General features: G+C 39.6%; 1 protein-coding gene across 3 annotated transcripts in view; it reads right to left on the bottom strand.

Moving 5' to 3' along the window:
* pacsin1a (protein kinase C and casein kinase substrate in neurons 1a) overlaps positions 1–25,434 on the bottom strand; it is a 36,027-nt gene that overhangs the window by 3,809 nt on the left and 6,784 nt on the right. For 2 of the 3 annotated variants that reach the window (XM_023406252.2, XM_023406253.2), the window contains exons 3-10: positions 11,850–11,979; positions 8,395–8,551; positions 7,978–8,213; positions 6,913–7,068; positions 4,017–4,192; positions 2,052–2,172; positions 1,840–1,946; positions 887–1,083 (exon numbers count right to left, since the gene is read on the bottom strand). In XM_023406252.2, the coding sequence (XP_023262020.1) occupies positions 887–1,083; positions 1,840–1,946; positions 2,052–2,172; positions 4,017–4,192; positions 6,913–7,068; positions 7,978–8,213; positions 8,395–8,551; positions 11,850–11,909 (1,210 nt within the window). In that variant the 5' untranslated portion in view covers positions 11,910–11,979. Of the gene's footprint in view, positions 1–886; positions 1,084–1,839; positions 1,947–2,051; positions 2,173–4,016; positions 4,193–6,912; positions 7,069–7,977; positions 8,214–8,394; positions 8,552–11,849; positions 11,980–16,652; positions 16,871–25,434 lie in introns of those variants that run through there. The other variant, XM_023406254.1, reaches the window with a different exon arrangement.

The raw sequence follows: 25,434 nt of genomic DNA, 5'->3' as shown, positions 1-25,434 counted from the left end.
CTATGGAACATTGTTTTTATGTGTGGGTCCCTGTTGTGTGTTTTCACGTGGATGTGCATGAGGACACACGCTCACAAGCACAGGGTGACACCAATATACTGTATAATACAATTCCTGCCAACTGTCTCACATTATTCCACTAATGTACAGGTGGCAGTAAAGAACCAAGAGACACAGGAATAGAAATAGAAAAGTGCTAGCAAGTACACACAAACAAAAAATGTGCTTTGCAAATGTTTACTGAGGAAAGAAATGCATTCAACACATTCATTACGCCTCAAGGATTTACATAATTGCACTTTGGTGAGTAACACTGAATGTAAACATGTGTTTTGTTTGTTTACAGGAAAACTCCATAGGACACCTTTAATTTTTAACCTCTCATTTGCATACAGGTATAAAAGAAGTCTTTAAAGACTAAAAGTCTAAAAACACCTTATCTCAAACTGTGAGGTTAGAAATAGCATGTGGGAACGAAATGAAGACACACAGCTGTGGCTTCTTTGATAATCTTCTCTATCTGCGTAAAGCTTGTCTTTAAATAGTTAATTATGTCACTGTGTGCGGCTCTAAAAGCACTTTTTCAGACCTTTCGCAAAGAGCTTGTGATAATTGGTGGTAAGTGCCTGTAATTTGTTTTCTATGTGGCCATTATTGACTAATCACTGCTATCTTCTGAAGAGGGCGGGAGCTTTAGAGCAGAAATCCGAGGCAGAGTTGATGATTTTTGGCCAACTGTGTGCAGCTTCTCATCTCATCATAAAACCCCTGCCTGCAGTGTCCCAGGTCCTTTATACATTAATAAGTTAATGAGTACATGTGAGCTTAGCTGGATGATGGTAGGCAAAAATCATTTCTCCTGTGTCATGTGGTCACTGATAATTACCTGCTTTGAAGGAGAGCTCATCCTGTTCCTGGCCTTCATAGTCATAGAGAGCACGTACACGGACTCCTTTCCCAGTGCTGGAATCATCTTCGAATGAATTCCCGTTCCCACCGTTTTCATTGCCGGAGTACGCAGCAGGCTGCTCATCATCAGACCACTCGGTCGAGTAAGCTTGATTCTTATCATAGCTGCTCACACTGGAGGTGAGACAAAATGCACGCTTTGATGTCAGGAGAAGCATAAGACTAAAAGCCTTTTTAAAGAATAAGACGAGTGATAATCTATAGTTTTCTTGTTGTTAACGAATCCCATGAGAAGGTCAAAACCAAGAATGGACTGATTTTACTATCAAGTATCGCTTGTATGGCTGTATTCTCCTGTGCCATAGACCTTCATTGTTGTTTTAAAAACACAACAGTGACCCAGACAATGGCACTGGATGGCATGTTCCTTTATCACAAAGAACATGGACATTTTAGTTTATTTTGAATCAATTGCACTTATACCATTGTACAGTTGCAATTACTCACTATGATTCAAAATCCACAGATGAAAATAGTCCCCGGCAAATATGACACTTAGTCCTGATGGAGTAAAATTTAGTAAAAACAGCAAAAAAAACAAACAAACAAAAAAAAAAAGGTTAATATTTGACCTGTTTTTAAAGATGTATATCGTCAGTAGGAACCAATGGGCCTGGGAGTGACTGCTACATACATGGTCTAACACGGACAGACACATTGTTGGTTTTGGTCGTTTCGTGAGATTTGTTGATAGAAACACAAAAATCATTATCAACAGTTCTATCAAGAGTTTAAAATAAAGTAAAAGACACATTAGTCACTTCCTCCAATATAATGATCAGATTTGATTCCTAATGTAATTTCCTGATTAAATAGAGTGTGTTTAAATGTGATGGATGTGATTGTAAACAATAGATTCCTTGAACTAACCTGCTACGGTCACCAGGTGGAGCCACATGGTCAGTGCTCGGAGTGGGTGGGGCTCCGTCTGGTTTCTTCTTCTTTGGAGGAGCACTGGCCTGGTCTGGGTTGTATTCCTGGCGAGGAGAGAGAAAGGAAACACATGGAAGCAGAATAAAGAATTGTAATAAATTAAGAGAAAGGGTTTCCTTGTGTTTTTGGTGGAAGGTTTGATGCTGTACCTCAAATGCAGGCCAGTTCATATGCATCCCAGGACCATGGTTGTTGCTGAACCACTTCAGGTCCTCTTGTGTGTTTGCAGCCAGGATTGTGCGCTCCAGTTCTCTGTATATTGTGGCATAGCTGAGGAGAGGAAAACGGAACAAATAGTGACAATGAAAGTGCCAGAAGGGATCTGGGGGGGAGAGGAGAGGAGAAGAGGAGGGGGTCTGCCAATTTGGCAACAGAACCCACAGTGTAGTTCAAATTCTGGGTTGACAGAGCTCCAATATTAGGGCATGAAAAGACTGAAGTGTCTCCGTGAGTTTTCTGCTGAAGCTGGAGCCCCCCAACAGCTGAGTTATTTGGCCTGAACATTCCTAGCCTTGTATAAGGATTTTACTATGTTGCCACAATCTTCCTAAATCATTGCAATCTGTAACAGATTAAAAGGCACATTAACCTTGTAATTTTATTACCTAAAATACAGGATGAACCCATATGTCCATGTTTTACTCTGGTCTAGACCGATGCAGTAAGAAAAGTATTTTTTTCACACACAGAGTGGCATAATCACGCACAAACAGCAACATCATTGAAGTGTTTTTTCCCCCCAAAGCTGGAATAAGTGATGGAAGAAGTGAGCTACAGCATGTTTTTGAAACAGAAAATTAAGCAATTAGATTTCATAACTGGATTTTGGACAGACGAGTGAATGCCTCTCTCCAAAAGGCAGTGATATAACTCCTAACGGCGCAGCAACTGCCTCTCCACAGATAATAATCTGAAGCTTTATTCAGTGATGCTGGAGGAATATTTAAATATATTCAATTGGGGCATATGTAAATTTAAGCCAATAAAAGCTCACAGGACACCTCAATTGCCTTTTTCTAGATGTAATGTGACACCTCTGTGGCAAAGTGGAAATATAGATTCATCTAAGTATAAGAACATATCTAATATGTTGAATTTGTTGTTATAAATTAAATCTGGCAATAATTTATGAGAGAACTCACTACTGCATGGAAAAAAAAAATAAATAAAATAAACAATGCAGTCTCATATAAATACATTTCATCTGCTTTTGTGTGGATAAATATATGAGTATTATGCCAAAAATGCTTTCACGATAGAGGAGGAAAGAGCACTGGATTCAGTCATAAATAAAATGAATACTACATAATATTATCATTTTTGGGTGTGTCTAGACTTACTCTATATAATGCAATATAGGCACTCACAAAACAGTTTCAGTTATCAGATGTCATTGAAGGCAACACAGGTGTGAAATGGCTGAAATGGATCAAATCGAAGGTGAATGATGAAACCAGTGCAGCTCTCGACACTCTGATGAGCTCAACTAATCCATGACAACCAAAGATGGCAGGTTTGGTTAAGGAGCCTGAGGATCACTTTGCCATGGGTGCCAGCTTTGTTGTAACATGCAGGTTCAAAACATCCAAGAATATGACAAGCATTCAGTCTCAATAAAATTCAGTATGGCAGAAACGTCATTGACTGAATCATCAATTCATTAATGCTGTGAGTCTGAACGCTAATGAGAAATGTATGCCTGGTTGAGAAGTGTGTTCAGATTAATTAGTTTGAAGTGAACTGTACTGAATGTGACACAAATCAAACAAATCCATGATACATTTGTTTGCAATGTGATTATTTCTGATTAAAAGTAGAGGTATGCAATCCAGCTCTAGGAATTCATTACCCATGTTGCATGTGCTGATGGTGCATCGAAATATACTGTTCATTTTGTATGATAAAAATTTTATGGGCTGAAATAATATATAAATGTAGGGGAGATGTGGAAAACTGAAGAATAACAAAACTGATAAAATAACATGATGAAAAGTCTGTGAGGTCTGCTTTTACCACTCATACAGTATCATATATCAGAGCAAACACAGTCAAGTGATCCTGAAACAGTAGCTCTGAGAAGCCTAAATAAAAGTGGCTCCTTCAGCCTGACTAACCTTGGGTTCTCAGTGAGGTTAAGGTGGCGTTTGATGTCCAGCAAAGCCTCCTTGAGGAAGGTCAGCCTCTTGACTTCATGCTGCTGGCACTGGTCAAACACCTGCTCCATGCTCTCCATGTACTGAGGGGTGCACTTGTTCAGCTCCTCCAGAGACTTCTCATACTTTTCTTTAGCCTTAGACAGAAAACAGAAACCACAGATTAACGAATTGGCTAGAAAAATGTTTAATTATAATTCCTATTTTAATGACTAACTTATTCTTATTTGGAAATTCATACACTGCAATTATAATCTATATGCCCCCTTAAACTTCAATGGCCTTTTAATGGGGCTTGCACTACACTTTAACGTACATCAGGGTGCTGTGACTTTTTTGTACAACTAAATGTCTGCTCCTATAACCAAATGTATCATTTAAATATGCCCATCTTTGCCTTTGAGCCACATTCATCTATCAAGACATAACATCTTAAACTGTTCATTTAAATAAGAATATGTCAAAAGCCAGATCAATTAGTTTAATCAATAGCCATTTAAAGCCCTGCCAGGTCACCAATATGCAGCAGCAGAGAGAAGGAGCCTGCAGCAGTGAGATAAGACAGGATGATACTTTGTGGTCTGTTTGCAAAGAAATTTATATATATATAACCTTTATTTAGACAGGGGAATCCATTGAGACCGAGGTCTCATTTTCAATGGCGCCCTGGTTACATACAAGGAATCTGATTCATAAAAACAATATAAAACAGTCAAACATTTGTTTGTTCATAAAACAGTGTAAAACAGTCAATACAAAAACACCCAATCCCACCAGTATCATATAAATTAATAGCATAAAATAAAAAATTGAAAATAAATAAATAAATAAAAAAGTTTAAATTTATGTAAAAAATTATACAAAATATTTACAGCCCTAAACATCAGGCTCAAATAACAAATCTTTAATTGCGCCCAAAGAGACTATGTTATTTAACTTAATTGTCTCATTAAGGTTATTCCAGGCTCTAGGCACACAATAGCTAAAAGCAGTTTAACCCAGTTTAGTTTTGACTTGTGGCACTTCAAGGATTAACCAATCCTGAGATCTTGTCTGGTAAGGATTAAAGTGCCACACAATGAGGGATGTTAGGTAATGGGGTAGTTTTTCTAAGATAGCTTTATAAGCATACATAAGCAAATGCTGTCTCCTCCGAGCAGCCAGGGACGACCAACCCACTGCTTGGTAAAGATTACAGTGATGTGTTCTGAAGTGATCACCAGTAATGAAACGAAGTGCTGAGTGATAAACTCTATCAAGCTGTTTCAAAGTGGTAGCAACAGCATGCATATAAATAGTATCACCATAATCAAGTACAGGCAAAAAAGTAGATTGTACTAACCGCTTTGTAGTTTCAGCCGAAAAACATGATCTGTTTCTAAAAAGGAACCCAAGGATCATCCTCAACTTTTTAGCTAGCTCATCAGCATGATGTTTAAATGAGAGTTTTTCATCAATAAATACCCCAAGGTACTTATAGGAGGACACTCTTTCAATTTTAGAACCATCCAACGTGCAAATATTGAAATCAATTTACTCCAAGGAGTGCGATCTTGTAAATTGAATATATTTTGTTTTTGAAACATTTAAAACAAGTTTAAGCTGTAAGAGTGAATGTTGGATTGATTCAAAAGCTAACTGCAAAGTAGATAAGGCTCCCTTCAATGTAGGTGCAGATGAATAAAGCACAGTGTCGTCAGCATAAAAATTTACCTTACAGCCATTATCGAATGAGACAATGTCATTTATACATAGGGTGAAAAGTAAGGGGCCTAATATTTAACCCTGTGGTACGCCTTTAGTGACCTTCAAAATGGTGGAACGTGCAGAGTCTGCAAAAATACATTGTGTTCTCTCTGCAAGATAGCTTGCAAACCATTGGCAGGCAATCTGTTCCAGGCCAACAGAGGCTAGTTTATTTATTAAAAGTAAATGGTCAACTGTATTGAAGGCTTAAGACAGATCAATGAACAAGGCAGCACAGTACTGTCCATTGTCAAGACCACATATAATATCACTGAGAAAAAGCGATGCAGCTGAAATGGTACTATGGCAGGATCTAAAACCAGACTGAAAAGTATTTAAGATGCTATTTCTCTATTTCTCTTTAAGAATGAACTAAACTGACAATTAAATAAAGATTCAAGGGTCTTGGCTAAACAGGAGAGCTTGGAGATTGGACGATAGTTATTTCAATCAATACTGTCTCCTCCCTTATGAAGTGGAAACATGTGTGCAGATTTCCAGATCTTAGGAACGATTCCTGAGCTAAGAGACAGGTTGAAAATATATGTCAGGGGCCCGGCTAAGACCAGAGCAGCTATCTTCAGAAGACTGTGGTCAAGCTGATCAGCACCCATAGACCTTTTTGGGTCTATCTTCAAAAGAGCATTTCTCACCTCTGTTTCAGACAGTGGACTAAAAAAGAAATAGTAGTAATTTAAAGACAGTAGCAAAAAATCATGCTTTAAAATATTTGTGTGTACACAAATATCCATCCATTTTCTACCGCTTATCCTCTAGTAGGGTCGCGGGGGGGCTGGAGCCTATCCTAGCATCTTTTCGGGCAAGAGTTGGGGTACGCCCTGGACAGGTCGCCAGTCCATCGCAGGGCAAACACATAGAGACAGACAACCATTCACACTCACAGCCATGTGTGCACAAATATGTGTTAGGTATTTTTGTGTATTTCATATGTGTGTATTTAATCTTCTATAATCTTCTAAACAGCAATCGTCTATCAAAGGTATCTCTTAACTTATTTTGCCATAATTTTGTTCTGGACACATTTGTTTTTTACTGGACTAAAACTAAAAGAATTTAATCTCTTTATTTGATTTCTGTTTTTTTTTCTCACCTTGTGCATATCCTGTTTGCATTTGTCCACTTTCTCGTGGAGTTTCTTCTGCTGGTCTGGTGTGACAGAAGCCTCGGTCTTGCCGTTGGCCTCTCGGGTTGCAGCCAGCTTCTCCTCCTTGCAGGCCATGTGGTATCCTTTCTTGGCTGTCTCCATCTGCACATCCAAACACACAGACTCTCAGTACCTCAAATACATAATTTGATTCGACCAAAGGAACATAAGGGAGTCATATTTTCTCATCTCAAAGGAGGAATGACCTTGTCCAGACAGGATATACTCCACGTTATTGTGATCACTTCATAAATATTATTATGGACCAGAGCCGAGTTTTATTTAGGAAAAAAAGACCAAAGTCCTTGTCTAAGTTCTGTAATGTCATGCTGAGGTAGTTGGACCCAAACAGATCTTCAAAATGACCAAATAAATGAAAACTTCAACCTTGAACACATTGCTAAATCATTGGTTTCAGGCAGTAAAGTCAATATCCACAAACTATCTCCTTAAGATGAAAATCAAGACACAGTCCACTGACAGTTAATTAGTGAGTGACTCTGTGGAGTTGTTGAGTTTTTATTTGAAGCTGTGAATTAGGAAACATGCCAGTATAACCACCAATCATTAGAACCGCCTACGTCTCAAAGGTAAAAGTCCAATATTATAGAAATAAGATTGAAATTCTAGTTCAATCAAAAAACAAGTAATTAACAGAGAATAGTACTTACATAGTCTTACAGTTTGTTTACACTTTCGAGGAGCTGATGGATTCTGGACAGAGCTAGCTGTATCTCCTTTTTGAGGCTTTGTGCAAAGCTAAGCTAACCGTCTATTTCCCAAAATGTCCCAAATAGTGGAGAGTGACAGAAGAGCGAGGAGAGATAACAGTGTTGATGTGACATAGCTGGACACTAAGCAACACAACAGTATGACAAGTAGATGGTGTGAGCTCGAGAGAACCAGTAAACAGCTCATTACATTCATGACATGCTTACTCACATTCCTACAACCAATTCTGATTTACCAGGGACAATGATGATAGTCAAATTTGTCTCCATCCACCCTCACCTCCTTGAGCTTTTTGGCCCATGGTTTCTGAGCCTTCTTGAAGCCTTCTTCTGCCTCTTTGGCCTCTTTGAAGCCACCAATCATTTGCTTGTGATATGCTTCCTTCTGCCAGTTCTTCACTTTCTCGACGTCGTCGTTCATCAGGTTGTTCTTCACTTCTTGGTGCAGCTCGCTCACCTTCTCTGCCTCGGTCATCACAGCCAACCAGGCTCTCTCCACGGAGCCGTACTGTGGGCCTGCGAATCAGAAGAAATGATTCCTTGTGAATAAAATATTTAGAGGCAATATTGGGCAGTCAAATATGACCACAAAGCAAATATCAAACAGTGTAAACAGAGCTTTGGCAAACTGAAAGACAGTGTAAAGTACATTCATTTATTGAGCTATTTATTCTATTGACCCTCTCCAAAAGCTGACCTTTCTCAATAAGCTGTCTCCATCTCTTGGACCAAGCAGTTAGCTGATCACCGTAGGCTTTTTCTATCTTGGCACGTTCCTGCAGGCAGCCCATAAGGTCATTGCAGAGCCGATGGCCGTCATCAAATCTCTTGACAGCACGTTTGTAGTTCCCCACCTGCGAACAGAAAGACACAAATGGGTTAAAGGGAGGGACTCGCAAACATCTGTACATATATCACAGAGGAGTAAATACTACAAATAAATATATAAAACTGACAAAAATGATATATCATGATACATGTGTGCTATAAAATGTGCAGAATTTGACTTCAGTATGGGTTAATTAATTAATAGTTAGTAGAGTATTAAATGTGGTTGCCACAGCAAATTGTGTAATTTTGATTTTTGATATCTAAAGAATATTAAACATGAGGCAACTTTAAGGAGGTTTAGCTCTTTCATCATTTCTACATTTTAAAGATAGGTATTTAGAGGTAGGTATGAATCACTAATTATTCCTCATTAATCATTTTTATTTTAATGCATATTGTAATTCACAGTTAGGTTTTGCTCTTAGCAAAGAAAACACGCAAGTAGTATCAAAGTATGAGCTGATTTTCTGTCCTTTCATGTAGAAATATCACATAATGGTGCTTTAAAAAAAAAAACTACATTCTTATTTATTTAATTATTAAGAGATTACGGTGTTTGTGTGTTTAAATTGTGGGGGATGATACGCTCAATACACTTTACCCATACCACTGGGGGTGTATCGTCCATTATTACATATTTTTTGTGGCTGGTTCTACACATTAATTTCTTCATTGATTACAGTAACTTATTAGATTACCTTCTGTTGTTGTGCAGAATCCCAAAGCAGAAGTAAGTAAGAGGGACATTTTACTTTTTGCATTTAAGCAACACGTAGACATGAAATCTTCTGACATTTGTTGGACACAGGCTGAGTTAGGGGTGTTGTGGGTGTCTTCACCCATCTTACTCTATACTGTACAGGAGGCAGTAAATTGCAATATATGACATGCTACACTATCACACATTCTGAATCCAAGCAGGAAGCAGCTTCAGCCATCTTCATTCTCTGAATAAAGGTATCAAAGCTCCATACATTCTCTATTATCCAACCCACACAAACATACAAGTACTGAGAGTTATTTCCTTTCAAAATTACTTCACTCTTTTCTTTGAGATCTTGCCACCTTAAGTGAGACTGCCTTAAAAAAAAGCAACGCTAGGCTGTGTGGCTCCGCCTCTTCAGTGCCTGCAGGGGGCGTGAGCTCATGGTGCATGATGAAGGAAGGGTAGTGAGGGAGAGGGGGTTGCTCGTGCCTGTGCATGTGTAGTTATGCAATGACATGGGCTTGTGTTTGCGTGTGTGTGTGTGTGTGTGTATCTGTTTGTGTGTGCACAAACTGCGACTGCTTTAATCCTCTTGAGTGGTGTAATGCAGGCAGACAGATACTCAGGGAGACAGACAATGAGGTAGAGACAGAAATACATAAAAACCTCAGACTTGGTTTGTATACGCTGTAAACACATACAGTTTTATACATCATACAGACATGAGACATGAAAAGCGTGTCTGATGTACTCGCTGGCTGCAGAGCTGCGCTGTGATTGGTCCTGACATGAGCCTGCATGTGTGCTTACGGTTTGAGATGAGAGAGCTGCAGGGAAGCAGTGAGACAGGTGTGTGACGGTATGTGTTTTGGCCTGTGTGACAGACTGCCATGTCACACCAACAACAACACACAGGTAGACTGGTTCTACATATGAAAACACACCTGAGCTCTTGTATTTCGACAGGGTGGGGATTATTTTATGGCTATATGAGGTTTGATTGTGTTTTTTTGCCCAGTTGTATCAGATATTGATGTTTCTGATGATACAACCAGAGAGTAAAGCATTTTTCTTTTAGCACTTATAAACCATGAGCTGATCCGAGCTGCGTTGCTAGTATACAGATGCTATAGGCAGGTGCATGTGGTGAAAGGCCGTCTCAGAGTGGCCGATGACTGAAGCTCTTTGTCTTTGTGTCTCTGTGGCTAAGAGCCATGATACAAAGAAGACTCTGTACTGAGGGAATTCATTAACGCTAATTTGGTTAGAAATGCACACACACAGACACATACAGACACACACATAGTGCATTCAGCACAAGTGAAGATGGATACAACTTATATGACGTTTACATTTGTTGTGATGTGGCCTATCATAACATAATCTATAACAAATATGATTTATAATACATACACAAAAAGGAACATTCTCTAAACAACAAAGGACTTTGTTAAAAAAGTGCCCCTGCAGTAGGTTCACATTTGTTTGTTACATCGTAGTAAAAGTATTAATTAAGTATTAATTGTGAACTAGCTACAAGGAAAGAATGATGATAAATATCTAAACATATGTTGATCTTATTCATCCATTTAGTTTGGAATAAATACTTTAGGTGAATGATGGAAGCTCATTTACAGCAGAAAAATTATTCTTGCATCGTAACAACCTTAAGTTTGTTTTTTCAAAGCCTGCCTTAACTTTTTCCTAGTACGAATTGTTAATTAAATTCATTCCTGCCAAGAAAAAAGATACATAAAAAGTAAGATTAGCTATTCTTACAAAGAGAACAGGGGGGGAAAAGTTAAGACAGGCTTTAAAAACATATTTCATTTCTTTTAAAAAAAAGTATATGTACGTGTTCACAACACCAGATAATAAAATGAGAATAATGCAAAAGTATTGTGTTTGTTAATCACTGTCATTACTCCTTAGTTTTCTTATTATAAACACGCTTTCTTTCTTTGTCACATCTGAATGTGTCAAACCATCGTGTTTTACAGACACTACAGACAAGTCTAGATTGAAATACACCTCTTTGCATCCTTTTAGACAGTTAGAGAAGAAGAATCTGTTATATATGAAGCTATAGCCAGCAGCTGGTTAGCTTAGCTTAGCATACAGACTGGAGACAGGGAAAACAGCAAGCTTGGCTGAAAGTCTGCTTACCAGCATCTCTAAAGCTTACTAATTAACGCTTTACATCTTATTTGTGAAATCCAGGCAGATTATGTGACCTTGATATTTACCAGACAGATATGTGATGATTTAGTGGTATCTATCTTCTCATCTAACTCTTGGCGAGACAGCAGCAGGCATCAAACCCTCCTTTAAAGTGTAAAGCCACGCTTAAATTATTTTGTTTCTGCAGTGTTTAATGCCTCAGATGTGGATAACAACATCAAGTGAAGTGACCCCTCGGTGGGTATCAAACAACATCATTACGACTTGAGACAAATTTCCTTCTAAAAACTTAATGACAGTAATCTCATTTTCATGGTTTCAGTGGTGACTCGGCTTGATTTCAGGGGCCAAATCAATACAAGACAAAGAGAGTGGGAGGGGTTGTTTTGCAGGGTGAAAAGCCATCAGAACAGAAGCTGACGGTGTCTCTTTACCTCCCAGAAGCTGTCCATGGTGTCGTCAACACCTGCACTTTCATCGTAGGAGCCAGACATTTTCCTGGATGTGGCAAAGCACTCTAATGACTAAACCTGTCCTCTGCAGCAGAGCTGGGTTCCTCATGCACTGAAAGAGAAAGAGAGCAACAACAATGTGAGACAGTAACATGACACATACAGAAACAAAAAAGTACAGTGAGTATGAGCAGGAAACATTAGTAGGAAAACATGGCCGGGCTGGCCTCTGTGTATCGATAAAGAACAGCAATGTGGCAGTTTTCCCTGACAACTGGAGGGAACCTTTCAGCGTGAGGTTTTCTATTTGAGACGTTCATAATAATGAGATAAAAATAGTCTCCTCTGCCATGCATACAGCGCCTTGCTCTGAGGAAGGAGAAGGGGCATCTTATATTGGCGTGTCCTAGAAAAGACACCAAAGAGAGTAGAGCATCACACAGCTCTGACCCTGAATCCTTCCACAGAGCAAACCCACATGACACATTAAACCTTAACAACAGACACACAACAGCACACATACTACACATGCTTCATCACAAAGTTCAGCAGCCCGGGAACGCGCTTTGTGTGCAAACATAGTATCATGTAATTGCAAGACTTAAAATAGAACTCAAACGCACACATTAAAAGAAGATCAACATGCCTATTTTCACACCTACACATGTCCTTTAATGATGTGCTCTAATCACCGGTTCCTGCTGGATTTCCTCCAGCATTTAAGGTGATTTATATTTATTTGTCTGACGTCTGGTCGATATCTTACCACCAAGGTTAAAACAGAAGAGACTGCTGGATGCTATATTGGTATCGAACTCTGTTTGAAGCCTAATCCATTTTGCTCACATGACTAATGCTTCTCCCTTGACAGAGAGCTCTTCATCGCACTGCAACAACCAATATGACAAGGCAATAATATATTGCATGTGCCTAATAAGAATGATGAGGCTGTGTTGATAATGCTCCTGCTCTGACATGGTTTCTTGCTCTTTATAATTAAATGTAGTTGATTGCGGCGATTATCTAATTCTGCACATGGTCAAAATGCAACTTTATTATAGCTTTTAATTAAAATGATGAAGAGTTTTGCACAGTGCTATTAAGAGTACAGAGTCATTTATTGATTCTTTTATGCAAAATCCAAAATAAGTGTTAGTTAAGCGTTCTAGATAGAGGTCAATGAAGATGAAGGATGATTTTCGGCTAATTCAGATTATAAACTGAGTCGGAACTCTACAGTCTGCAGCATCACAATGAATATTTGGTTCAAATATTACCAGTGTCCTCCATACGTCATCCTTCAACCTCTCTCTGCAGTCAAGTGCAAATTAATTCCTGCAACATCCTTCATCCCTGGAATGAGTCATGAACAATGACTTTCTGTGTTAGGCTCAATTTGAACCAGCCTGGCCTCACTTTTTCTTATACACAACATGACAACACGACTGTCCTTGTGAGAAAAATATGAGTGCTGAAATCACAAGGTCATCTTATGAAGGGAAAGTAGTTTCAGTAGCAGCTCCTGCAGCGTGCTCTGTGTTTTCATACTCTGGTTTCAGCTGCAGAAAAGGCAATCTAGTCCAGCTCAGAGCACTGACTGATTTAGCCGAGCTGTATTTTATCAAAGGCCATGGTTACTGTCACCAGCCATCACACCAGTCTGTGGGGCTCTTAACAGTCATGGCTTTCAGACAGCGGCTATTTCAAGAGAGCACTCTGTGCTGGTGCAACACAAAATACCAAAGGACTATTTCATGATTTAACAATTTTACAATTTCAGTTTCTGAATGAAAGACAACTCAAGCCTTTCAGTTGCACTGGGATCAGCAGCTTTTTTCCTGAAAAGGCAGCTCAAAGACTCTGACAGAAAGAAAAAAGAAAGAAGATGCAATGTTTTCTTTGCACTCTACTCCTCTATCTGAGTTGCAGTGTTTGATACAACTGCCAGCTGCATATAATGTAACTCTTCATAGGAGAAACGACATTTCACATGACACAGAGTGACTGATTATGTCCTAATTAAAGCCTATAGATGAATTGAAGACCATTATCAGTCATGGACAGCACAACCAATAAAAATGAATGCGATATTATGAATGTGCGTAATATATAATAATATATCCTCCCATCACTTCACTACCATCACAGTTTCATCTTTTAAATTTTGTTAGATATTTTCTGTTCTGTTCTGTTCTGATTCCAAAGACCATCTTGAGCGTGACTGACTTCTACTCCTGTGAGTTTGTACATCTTGCGGGGGCCTTCCACATTATGTGTGAATCTATCATTTGGGACACACCGTCAGTAATCCCCTTCTTGAAAAGAGGGACATGACCCCTTTCTGTAAATCCAACACTGAGGAGACATGTCAGCCACCCCAACAACCTGCTCTACAGATTATAGAGCCGAGTATGTAATCCATAACCTGTGCCACTGAATACAGTTCATGACAATAAAGAGACTCCAATTACATCACTGACCTACGCAAAGAAAAATGTCTCAACCTCCAAGAGTTTCAGACACATCTTTCTGTCATCCTGAGGACATACAGCATCTGTTTAAATTAAGTTTCATAAAAAAATAGTTTGACATTTTGGAAAATACACTTTCTTGCTGAGAGTTAGATGATTAGAGTGATACCACTCTCATGTCTATAGAATAAATATGAAGCTACAGCTACAGCCAGCTTAGTTTACCATAGAGATTGGAAACAGTGGGAAACAGCAAGGGGAAACGGCTGTTTCCGAAGGTCATAGAATATGCCTACCATCAGCTCTAAAGTTCACTAATGCACATGTTATATCTTGTTTGTTTAATTGGTACAAAAACCAAAGTGTAAACAGGACAAGATGTGGTTTTCCAGTCTTTATGCTAAGCTAATCAGTAAAACTATTCCTTTAAAGGGGCTGTAAGTTTTCTCTGCCACAGAACATGGGTTCATGCTGGGAGCAGGTGATGGTGATGGTCGCTTGCCAAGAGCTTCAGCCATTGTTGTGTTTACAAGACAAGAGGTTATACTTCTTTAGGACAGACTGGACACTACAGTGACAAGACAGACCTGGCGGTACTGGGGCTAGCTGGTTAGCATGCTAACTTCAACAGAGGACAGGATGTGATAGAAGTGTCAACATTGGCGTTGCTTTCCACAACTGATGACAGCTCTTGGCAAGTAAAAGAACAGCTGTTAATGCTAACGTTGGCAATGGAGCGATAGCAAAACTTACAAATAGCTTCTTTAAAAAATAACCTTGTGGCACAGCGTCCAGTTGAAGCTACCACTGAGGCTGATATTCTTTTGGCAGTTGGACATAGTGATCATGTGTTTTGTAGACTATGTTCATGTGTAACCTAATAGAGACCAATTATATGCTTATAGTAAGACACACTTGCATTCATAAGTGAAGAAAGTTCAACTAACTAGTTTATACTTTCATACTCTTTCTTTAGGACCTGTGTGGTAAATATTCAGGATACATTTAAACAGGATATTTGCTGCAATGGTTGATGATAACAATGCTTCCACCTGCTGAGATCAGTCTGACGCCCTCTCCTCAATAAATACAGACTCACCAGCGACCTCAAGGCCCTGCCTTATGGACACACATATTTGACTGAAGGTATTTTTGAAGAAAAAAAAAACACACTGAAAGCTTAGTGACATAAATACTCAACTATGTGATGCAAGAAAACTTCATGCAGCTAGAAAGTTAAGCAGCCATAAGTAGCATTTCTTAATCTCAATAAACAAACACCATTGGTCAAGCTGCCGACCCGTCACCCTATTCGTCCAATAAGCTTTGGCATCCGTGACTACAACAACTAGTGACATCAAAGCCAGTTAAGCTCCGGCATGATGCCAGAATCCCATCTCACAATACAACCAATGTGTTCAGCAGTCAATTTTAACCAAAACTCACACACTTAAATCAACATAACACTTGATGACATTTAGAAAGCATTTAGAAAAAAAACAAATAATTCCCAGATAACGATCCACACATTTCATTAAATCAGTAATCTCAAGATAGACTGGAGTCAAATAATTCTGTTGCTTGGATAATTATATATACATGTTTATGTCGGTGAAAAGAGTGAAAATAAAAATATAAAATATAAAAAACAAAAAAGAAATGGTTTTGACATCTGGATTGGTTTGTTAACTCTAAGGACAGTGTGGACATAAATGTCACCACCCTTGGTTGACTGGGTGATCGAGCAGAAAGAGACTACATCATATAAAAGTCACAGTTTGGGTCCACAGTGGGAGAGTCTAGTGTGTCCCATGAGACAGACGAGGGTGGGGGGTGGTAGTAGTAAGCATTCTGGAGAGGGGGCTTATACTGGAGTTATTGAGGTCAATCCACCTCAGTGACTGTGAACACACTTCACATTCCCCAGTGTATTAGCTGGTGAGGAAGTCAGAGTGAAGACAGAATACCATTTCTAATATTACTCAGTGTTTATCAGAACAAATGTGAATTAACGGGATGAAAGGCCTGTATACAATGTATACACTGCAAAGAAACACCAAGATGTTGCACACAAAGGTAAATTATAAATATAATAGCTGGTCTGCACCATTTGAATGTATCTTTCAGTCTGAAACCACTAACATCCCACTTACTGACAAAACACTTGCTGCTGCCAAATCAATTCCTTTTGTAATGTAAAGTCTCTTAGGAGTCTGCAGTGATGTTGCAGAGGCAGCGTTGTTGTCTGAAGCTGGAAAAACACTACAATCCAAACTTTGTAAATAAATAAACATTCTTAGGCACATTCACTTACCATGGTTGGCTCCATCATTGCAAAAGAAAAAAGAAAAACAATCCCAGAAATGACACACAACTCTAAAATGACAGACTCCTCGTGGATGTATGACTTTGTAGTCCAGATGTGTCCTTTTTATGGTTGGTAAAGGATGTGTTGCAAAATTTTATTTTTGCAGCTTTGACCTCTGCGGCCAAAGTGAACGCAGAGAGGACGATAAGTCTGACCAAACCAGCATGTCTCAGAGGCTGAGGGATAATCCTGCAGTGTGCCACTTGAATAGCTTTAGAGGGGGGAGGGAGGAAGAGCAAAGAAGCGGATAGGATGAGTGAAACAGAGAAACAAAAAGTGGGAAGAGGAACATGATGCTGACAAGAAACTGTAATAATTATGACATTATGTACTAACAGGATAGCATAACTGTGAAACACCACATAAGGTGCATTAGGGTGGGGTTTGTAATCTTCTTTCTTTTTTTTTGTGAACTTTCTTTTTGCTCATACAGCACTTCACTCCTGTGACTGAGCTCACAGCAACATGACGCAACAAAAAAACTGCAGGTCCTCGATGAATGAATGCTTTTAAGAGAGTTAAAGAAAACCCCTGATCCAGGTGAAGCAAATGTTCCTAACACAGTCAGAGGGTCCAGTGTTGACAAGCCTTATAAAGCACTGAATGGGAACCACAACAAAGACGTAAGCTTGTTACAGTAAGAAGATTTGAGAGAGATGAACTAACTTTACTCTAGCACATTATCAAGCTCACTGTCTCCCGACCAATTAGACAACAGCAGCTGAAAGACGAAGTTGCTGACCAAACTCTCTCTAGTAATGTATGGTGATCAGAAAATAGCTATGGCTGCACTTAAATTTAATATGGCTTCTCAAACATTATCAGAAGACGCTCAGCCCTCTGCTGATGTTTTGATACAGTTGCTTTACGATGCCTACTGGTTGTCTGCTGATTCTGTCTGATAAGCGCAGCACGCCCTCCTCTTTTACTGACCGAGTAAAAAGGGGACACACAAGGAGAGAGACAGAGGGAGGTGTTTCAGGTGAGATGAAGATTGAGATAGAGGCAGGGACAGAGGTGACAGGAGTGAGGTGATGGAGAGGAAAGCTGGGAAGAAAATGCAGCAAGCTCAGGAGGTAGCGTGGAGCTGGTCAGACGGCCGGACAGTTCCTCTGTGGAATAGAGAGAGCCAAAGGGCCAGGACGGCAGCTGAACATATCAGGACTGAGATGTGATTCATCTCACGGTGCAGCACAGCATAAGCTGACTGGCTAGATGTTACCAGGAGACAGAGCTGCCTTGTGCAGACTTCACACACGCCGTAACAGCCGAGGCCATGTGACCATTGCTTTAGACAAGAGCAAGAGGGCTGGTTCAGTGACGCAGGGTCAGCTGTCCATTCCACGTTCGTGGGACGTCCTCGAGTATGCGCATGCACCAATGCACACAAGAGGGGAACCGGTGGCGTGTAATTGCATACTGAACCAAAAGACAGAAGGAGACAGAGCACTGAATTGAAAAAAAGATGCAGTAACGGCAGGGCTAGTTAAAAGAGAAAGTGCAATAAAGGAGAAATGAAGGGAGGCCGGTGAGGGTGATGGGTGATGGTGGTCTTGTGTTGGATTTATCAGCTGAACGTGTAATGCCGTGAGCCCTCTTCACTGCTCGCTGGGGCATGGAATAGGAGAGTCAAATCTGAACTGAAATGTTGATCCAGATGGGGAATCTGCCACAGAATTTAGAAAAAAACAACCCCCAATCTCCTCTCTCTCTCCTTCCTCAGCTCACGGATAGCCTAGCCAACAGAGGAAAGCCCCTGAAACGTCTGTATACGACGACAGAATTGTCTTTATTTGTTTGGAAACATTCCGTCAAAGAAGGAGACAAGTAATATATATCTGGAAGAGAAATGTGGTACCCAAGCGGTTTTTCCATTGTTAGGGAACGCTTATTCATAGTTAATCATACTGCAACCAAGTTAGCAACTCTGAGGCTGTACTTAAGCACAGTGGTGCTGTCAGTATGCTAACATGCTCACAATTACAATGCTTACACTGAGATTAATGTTTACCATGTTGACCATCTTAGTTTAGTTTATTCTATATGTTGTGATTCGTTATGTGAAGCAGTCCGCACCTTGTAATGCAAGCTGAGGCTTTAGTTTAGCAGGTATTTGCTCATACACCAAAGCATTGAAAAAATAGTAATGTTGATCTGCTGGGGGAACTAGATGAAAATTCAGAGGACCATCAAAGTTTTTAAAATTCAACATCAGGGGGACACGAATAAACTAAACTTCATGGCAATCGATCCAATAATTGTTGAGACATTTCACTAAGTATCAACTTCAAGATGGTTAATGATGAGCATGAAAGTCATTAGGATTAATCATCCAGGAATGAATGTCTGAAGAATGCCATCTTGTAGATTAGTTAAGTTAATAATTATGACCAGCTGATGGCTCTAGAAGAAAGGCCAAGCGATCATCAAAGTTTTTTTAATTCATCCTCTGGGGACCATGTATGTGTGAGATATTGGACCAAATGTTGGACCAACCAACAATGCATCCCTAGTGCCATGCTGCTAGTGAGGTGAAAACATTACAGCATTAAAACTGTGTATCTGAATGCACAACATCACATGTCATACACAAACTGATAAGTGTGAGACCAGCTTCATCATAAGCTTCACAATCCTACTGAGATGAAGGCAGATCTGACTCTTATAACCTGTAGCACCAAGACGTCACTTTCGATCCGTCTCCCACATCAAACTCATCAGATATTCTGTAAATAGGTATCTCTGATCCAACACACATTTCATTCAGAATTGTAATGAGTCTACTTGATTGCAACTGCCAGACGTTATAACATAACAGCCCAGTCCATAGCAGAATTTGCATGAGCAGACTAGCTGTGTATGTTATGATTTCAAACAACCAAGTGCCGGATGACTCAGATATCTGATCACGAATGCCTCCAGATGTCCTCTGGGTTGTTGCTGCGCAAGAATCAAGTTTCTGCATTATTGTTTGTTCCTGCGGTGGGTGAGGGCTGAGGGGCACTTTAATCAATATCTATTTTGTGTAGCTGTGTGAGTCAGCCAGGTGTGTTATGGCTAAGCTCCCAGAAAAACAGACCACACAATAATTCATTATCACTGCGATGTAAATAACAGAAAAGACATGAGCATTATTAAGTAATATTACACTTCAGTGAGTTCTGTAGGAAAATGTTCTCTTCCTCTTTCGCCATCCCCACATGGAGGTCAGAGGTCATGATCAGCCACAGGTCATATGGAGCTGGTAGGGGGCAGAGTGTATGCTGACACACCATGCTGCCTGTCATATGACAGCCCTTAAAACAGTTTGTACACTGCTTCAGTCTCTACTGTCTGTTTTGATACAAGCACTATCCAGTGTCACTGTCAGTGTCAGTGACGTGAGGTATTGGGATGGCACTGGTTTATACTGGCAAACAAAAATAAGAATTAAAGCTAAATTTAATGGGAAAAAATGAAACTAGTCAATGTTGTTTCTGAAAAACCCTTGAATGAACCACAAAGCAAAATGATGCAGTACAATATGCAACAAAGTACGAAGGAGCAAGGCATGGTCATCAAGCGGTTGAGACCCGAACCATGAAACCACAAATGTCATCATCCCCTCTCTCTCCCCCTGTGTTTCTTGTCTCTTTACGCTGTCATAGTATCAAATGCGTTTGTTTTAAAGCCATTATATATGTCTGTAATCTGCTGACCCACAGAAAAGACAATAAAAAAAGAGAATTACCACAAGGAAGAAAAAGGACAAATCTGGTCTCCGACTAGAACAGTGATTGCACAGACAATAATATTGAGATGAAAACACTATTAAGACCACTGATATAGAGAATCATAACACTGACTATGCTGAAAAGTGCCCCTTTTCTCTTTTCAAATTAAACCCTTTGGCTGCTGCTTTAGTACGTGTGTGTGTCATGACAGGGCCCCAGTTAATTAATTATCAATACAAATATGAACAAATAGAGCCGATCCACGCGCTCCATCCTGGATAAACAAAAATATAAAACCTTAAATTGAAGTGAGTCTTACCTATTAACCTTGTGATACTCCTGAGACACAGACTGATTGAACTTGTCAGTTTATATTAAACTGTTTTTGTCCTGTTTTCGCTTTCCCTCCTCTGCACAACATCTTGCTTATGTTGTTTAGAATATCCAACCTTATCGTAACCTTAGCAGTTGGGGGTGATGCTCACAGTTCAACACTGCAACACCTCTAATATTCAAACACAATCTGAGTATGTTATTTAATAGTTTTCTGAGGCTGACAAAAGATCTACTTTTGAAGAGTGTGGTTCGTGTGATGACATGACTCACCGTCTCTTAAACCTAGTATATTACTACAAAGTAGGCAGTGTGTAGACATAACCTGAGGCGTTTAGAGGAGAATACTGACATTTCCAAAACAGCTGTCAGGAGCAAAGAGTAGAGCCCAATGAGTGGTGTCTACTTCAGTCAGGTTTAAGAAGGGTTAATGTCACAGTGAAAAAGAGATATTGAGTATTTATCATCTATTATACAGATAATTCAAAAGTAAGGGTAGTACAGTATGATGAGTCCAGGGATCCAGAGGTGAAGGTTGTAATTATTTTTTCCATGCTCAAAGTTGCATTGACAAAAGTAAGATGTTGAATAATTTCCAACTCATGAAACATGAAACTCTCCTAGCTGAATTAAAGCATCAGTACAAACTAATATACTGTATGCAAAGGTATTGAAACGAATCTGGTTCATTGATAAAAGGCATTGATGCAAGACAAAGTACAAAAAAACGTCATGGGAGAATTCAAACACAAATCCTGAGGTGCACTGCTGCGAGAAAAAGCCAGTCATAACTACTGGCACTGCTAATGAAAGGCTTAAGTTGAGCTTCATAGAAATACATTAAACATCCTGAATTAATTCTGAATAATAATACTGAAGTTTTAGTCAGCTGCACAGCTCTGGGGATGGCCAGTCTTTTGGCTGTTCAGTCTATCATTTTGGTCAAGACTGAAATATACCAACAACTACCGGATGGAATGCCGTTCAATTTTATACAGACATTCATGGTCCCCAGAGGATTAATCCTAAATACCTTTGGTGATGACTGACTTTTCCTCTAGCACAATCATCAGGTCAAAATATCAATTTGCATTTTTGTATGGCCAAACACCCCATTTTTTATTATCCTGTGAATTTATTATCCATCTCAACATTCACTAGATTGTTTGGATCCATTCAACATAAAAAACCCTCAAGAAAAAAACTCAAAAATCACTTTGGAATAAGACAAAATTCTACTGTAAAATTATATGAGGGATTTCTGTGTTTCTTGGAATAATGTGAATTTACAGTGGGGAAGCTAATACTGCTCTCTTCAATTTATATACACACGGCTATCTGACTCAACCATCAACGCCAGGGACTTCAAAATCCCTCTTCAAGAACAGATGAACAGTGAGAGATCCCAGACAGCCGGAAACAAACACAGGGATAGAGTGAGAAACAGGAAGAGACTACAGGAATATCACAATAGACAGTATTATTGAACACACACACACACACACACACACACACACACACACACACACACACACACACACACACAATTGCGACTGAGTTGTGATTTAACACAGTGTCCTGAACGCTGCTGCAGTCGTTATGTAACTATCAAGCCTCTTGCCACAAGCCTCCTGGTGACAGTGTGGTGAAGACAGGGGAGAAAAAACGGCAGGGGGAGGGCAGAGAGATAGAGATGGACAGGAGAGGCTGTGAGGCTGAGCAGAGGAGGGGGAGACAGACATATTGTGATGAGGTGGTGATGAAGGAATGAACTGCAGAAATGCAGCAGTGGCTGTGAGGTGGAGCAGAGAGGATGGTGGCCCTGGTTCCAGTCCAGTTTTTCCTGACGTCCAGGCAGAAAGAGGAGCAGAAGAAGGGAGGGAGTAAACGAGCAAGGCAATAGTGAATCTGGGAATGTTGCTCTTCAAACAAACCAGCTTTCTGCCCTCTTACCATTTAGCTGCCTGATGCTGCATTGAATACTGATGGGCTGCATTCAAATGGTTCGCCTGTACGTACGTACGTGTGTGTGTGTGTGTGTTTTTGTGTGAATTTTCGAGAAATGGAGTGGGAGGTGGAGTTACAGTGAGGGTGCCTCAAATTATTCTAACTGATAAGGGATGCACTTCACATATATCAAAAATATAAGTATAAAGCAAAATCATCTAATATTATCATTTAAAAAAAAAATAATGGGGTTTTAAATGTCACTGCCCATCAACAGCAAAGCTTAAATTAAATTTCCTTTTTCAAAAAACAGCCCCAAAGCTTGTTGGTAACATCCTCTGGTTCCCTTTCCACAGGACATGTTATACATGTTACTAAATATTATGCTTTCATACTGAATTTAAGAACCATTTAGAAAACATGATGTTCCTGATGATAAAAATGTATTGGTACACGAGAGGGAGGAGAGAATGGAGAGCTTATACAACAAAATGAAAGTCTCTAACAATCAGCTGCATTCACTTCGTATTTTGATGATGAAAATAAAGATGAAAAAAAGAGGAGAGAGATCCTGTGAGGCTGAACTTATGCATAGCGATGCGTTGCGCTAAATGCAAATGTCAGCATGCTAACGTCCTCACAGTGACAACGTACTGATGGTAAGCCTGGTATAGAAAGTCAGGGGATCACGAATCATCTTGTGGGGACCATAAATGTCTGTACAAAATGACTACATATTTCTATGAATACTGGCCACCAACATAAAGGAGCTATGTCCTTCACAGTGCTGCTAATAAGCCAAGATATAAGGGGAATAAAATGCTGGTGTGCTGTATATGGTGTCAATGCAATGAACATCTGACTGTATGATCATTATTTAAGGAAACTGACAGGGAACAACACCAGTTTCCCCACAGATACGTCAACTGAGTGTCCAGACCATAATCCCCTTACATCCCTATTTATACCCACCTCTAATACCTAGAGGCCATTTAGGAAGAGTGAGTGACTGATTCCAATGTGTGCCAAGTGACAGAGCTGGAGACCAAAGACCTGAAAATCAAATCAGACCTGAGTTGCAAAAAACAAGGTGTTGGGCCGGCAACAGGACCAGGACCTGTTCAACATAAAGCAAACAAGCAATTCGTCTTGAAAGCAAAAGCCTGGACAGAGTTGACCCAGTGAAACTATAACAAGCAATAGCTCATAAAATTTATTTATTTGTATCCATATCATACTTTGAGTTGGCACATACCTGCAGTATTTATTTGAAGCAGTCTTGACAACTGTCATTGCCAGTTTGGCTTGCAGAGTGATGGATGGGTATGTCTAATCATGAGCCAGACTAGTGCTGATGGTTGTTAAAATAAAGAAGGAAAGAAAATAAATAAGTATGGTGTAAATGTCTCTATGCAAGTATTGGCTAACTATCCCGAAGGCATAAACAAGTAAGCAAGCTTAGGCAATCTACTCAGTTGGCACCAGGACAAAACAGCGATCAACTCTAAATCTGACTTTAAGAAATTAGATTATCACTATCCTACTTTGCAATTTTTACAGGCCGTGCAACCGAGTGTGGCTGAGTTCAGTTAGAAAATTAACTAAATAAAATGAGCAGTTTTAAGCTTATTTAGCACTTCTAAATGCTTCTTCCTCTCTTTTAGTCAATAACTATGTTTTTTGTTTTTGTACACACTGCAGAGTAACACAGATGTCCATTTTTGCCCATATATTAAATATAGAAATCTATTATGATGAGAAATAGTGGCTGTGGACAGCATTCAGTAACCGCAATCTGATCTGTGTCACGATGATTTATGAGTATGAGACTGAATAGAGACTTTGTACTGAGACTTTGCTTTGCACCAAAACATCTAAAACAGAATCTAAAATTAAAACTCAACCTGTTATTATAAACTGTCCTGGTTATTAAATAAAGCCATGTTGATATTATGGAGAAATGAAATGAGAACATGTTGTCCCTGATGATCAATTTGTGAGCAACGGTTATCTAAATTCTTGAAAGAACAGAGGTATTTCTACAAATGGCCATAGTATATTTGGTACTGTATTGCTGAGTTTGTGCAGCTGTTTCTTTTTGGGGTCTTCGGTTCCTGCTCAACCTTAAAGCATCATCTGTTTACCAAAATCACACTACATTCTTCTGACCCAGCTTCCTCTCCCAGTCCAAACTGCACAGACTCCCTGGAGAAGCCTAAGTGAACTGGGCCATCATGTTCTGATGAGCCTTCTATCATATACAAACAACAGTCTGTGCCTCATCAGACAGCTGCTTAAGCTCCCTGCAGCAGCGAGGTTCTGTCATAATGCACACAAAACAAAGAGATCAAACAACAAAATCAATAAGTACCCCTCCCCTGACATATCATTCTTCCCTGTGAGAAAACAGCAGCTACTCTTATTAGTAAATTCTCCGATAATCTCCTCTAAAAACAAAAAAAATACGAAGAATATTAAGAGAGACAAAATGCTATTGGTACCCTAGAGTCTACAGATCAGTGGAGAGGATCAACCGGAGAGGCTAGAAAGCTGAAATGCAACCCTGCACTATCACCGTAATCCTATATGTTATGTTGCACATGCTCATGTACATATAGACCACATATAGAACAGTCCCAAAAGAGGGTCTCAAATTCAGCAACAAACTTGACCTCTCCTATAGTTAGCCCATCGACAGACTGGGACACCCTCATGAATTATTAACAGCGCCGGCA

This window comes from Seriola lalandi, unplaced genomic scaffold (genome assembly GCF_002814215.2).
Source record: "Seriola lalandi dorsalis isolate HSWRI2012SDOR001 ecotype SW California unplaced genomic scaffold, Sedor1 jcf7180002054297, whole genome shotgun sequence".
NCBI classification, from domain to species: domain Eukaryota; kingdom Metazoa; phylum Chordata; class Actinopteri; order Carangiformes; family Carangidae; genus Seriola; species Seriola lalandi.
The sequence above is the reverse complement of the archived record's forward strand: the minus strand, read 5'-3'. Positions and strand labels throughout refer to the sequence as shown.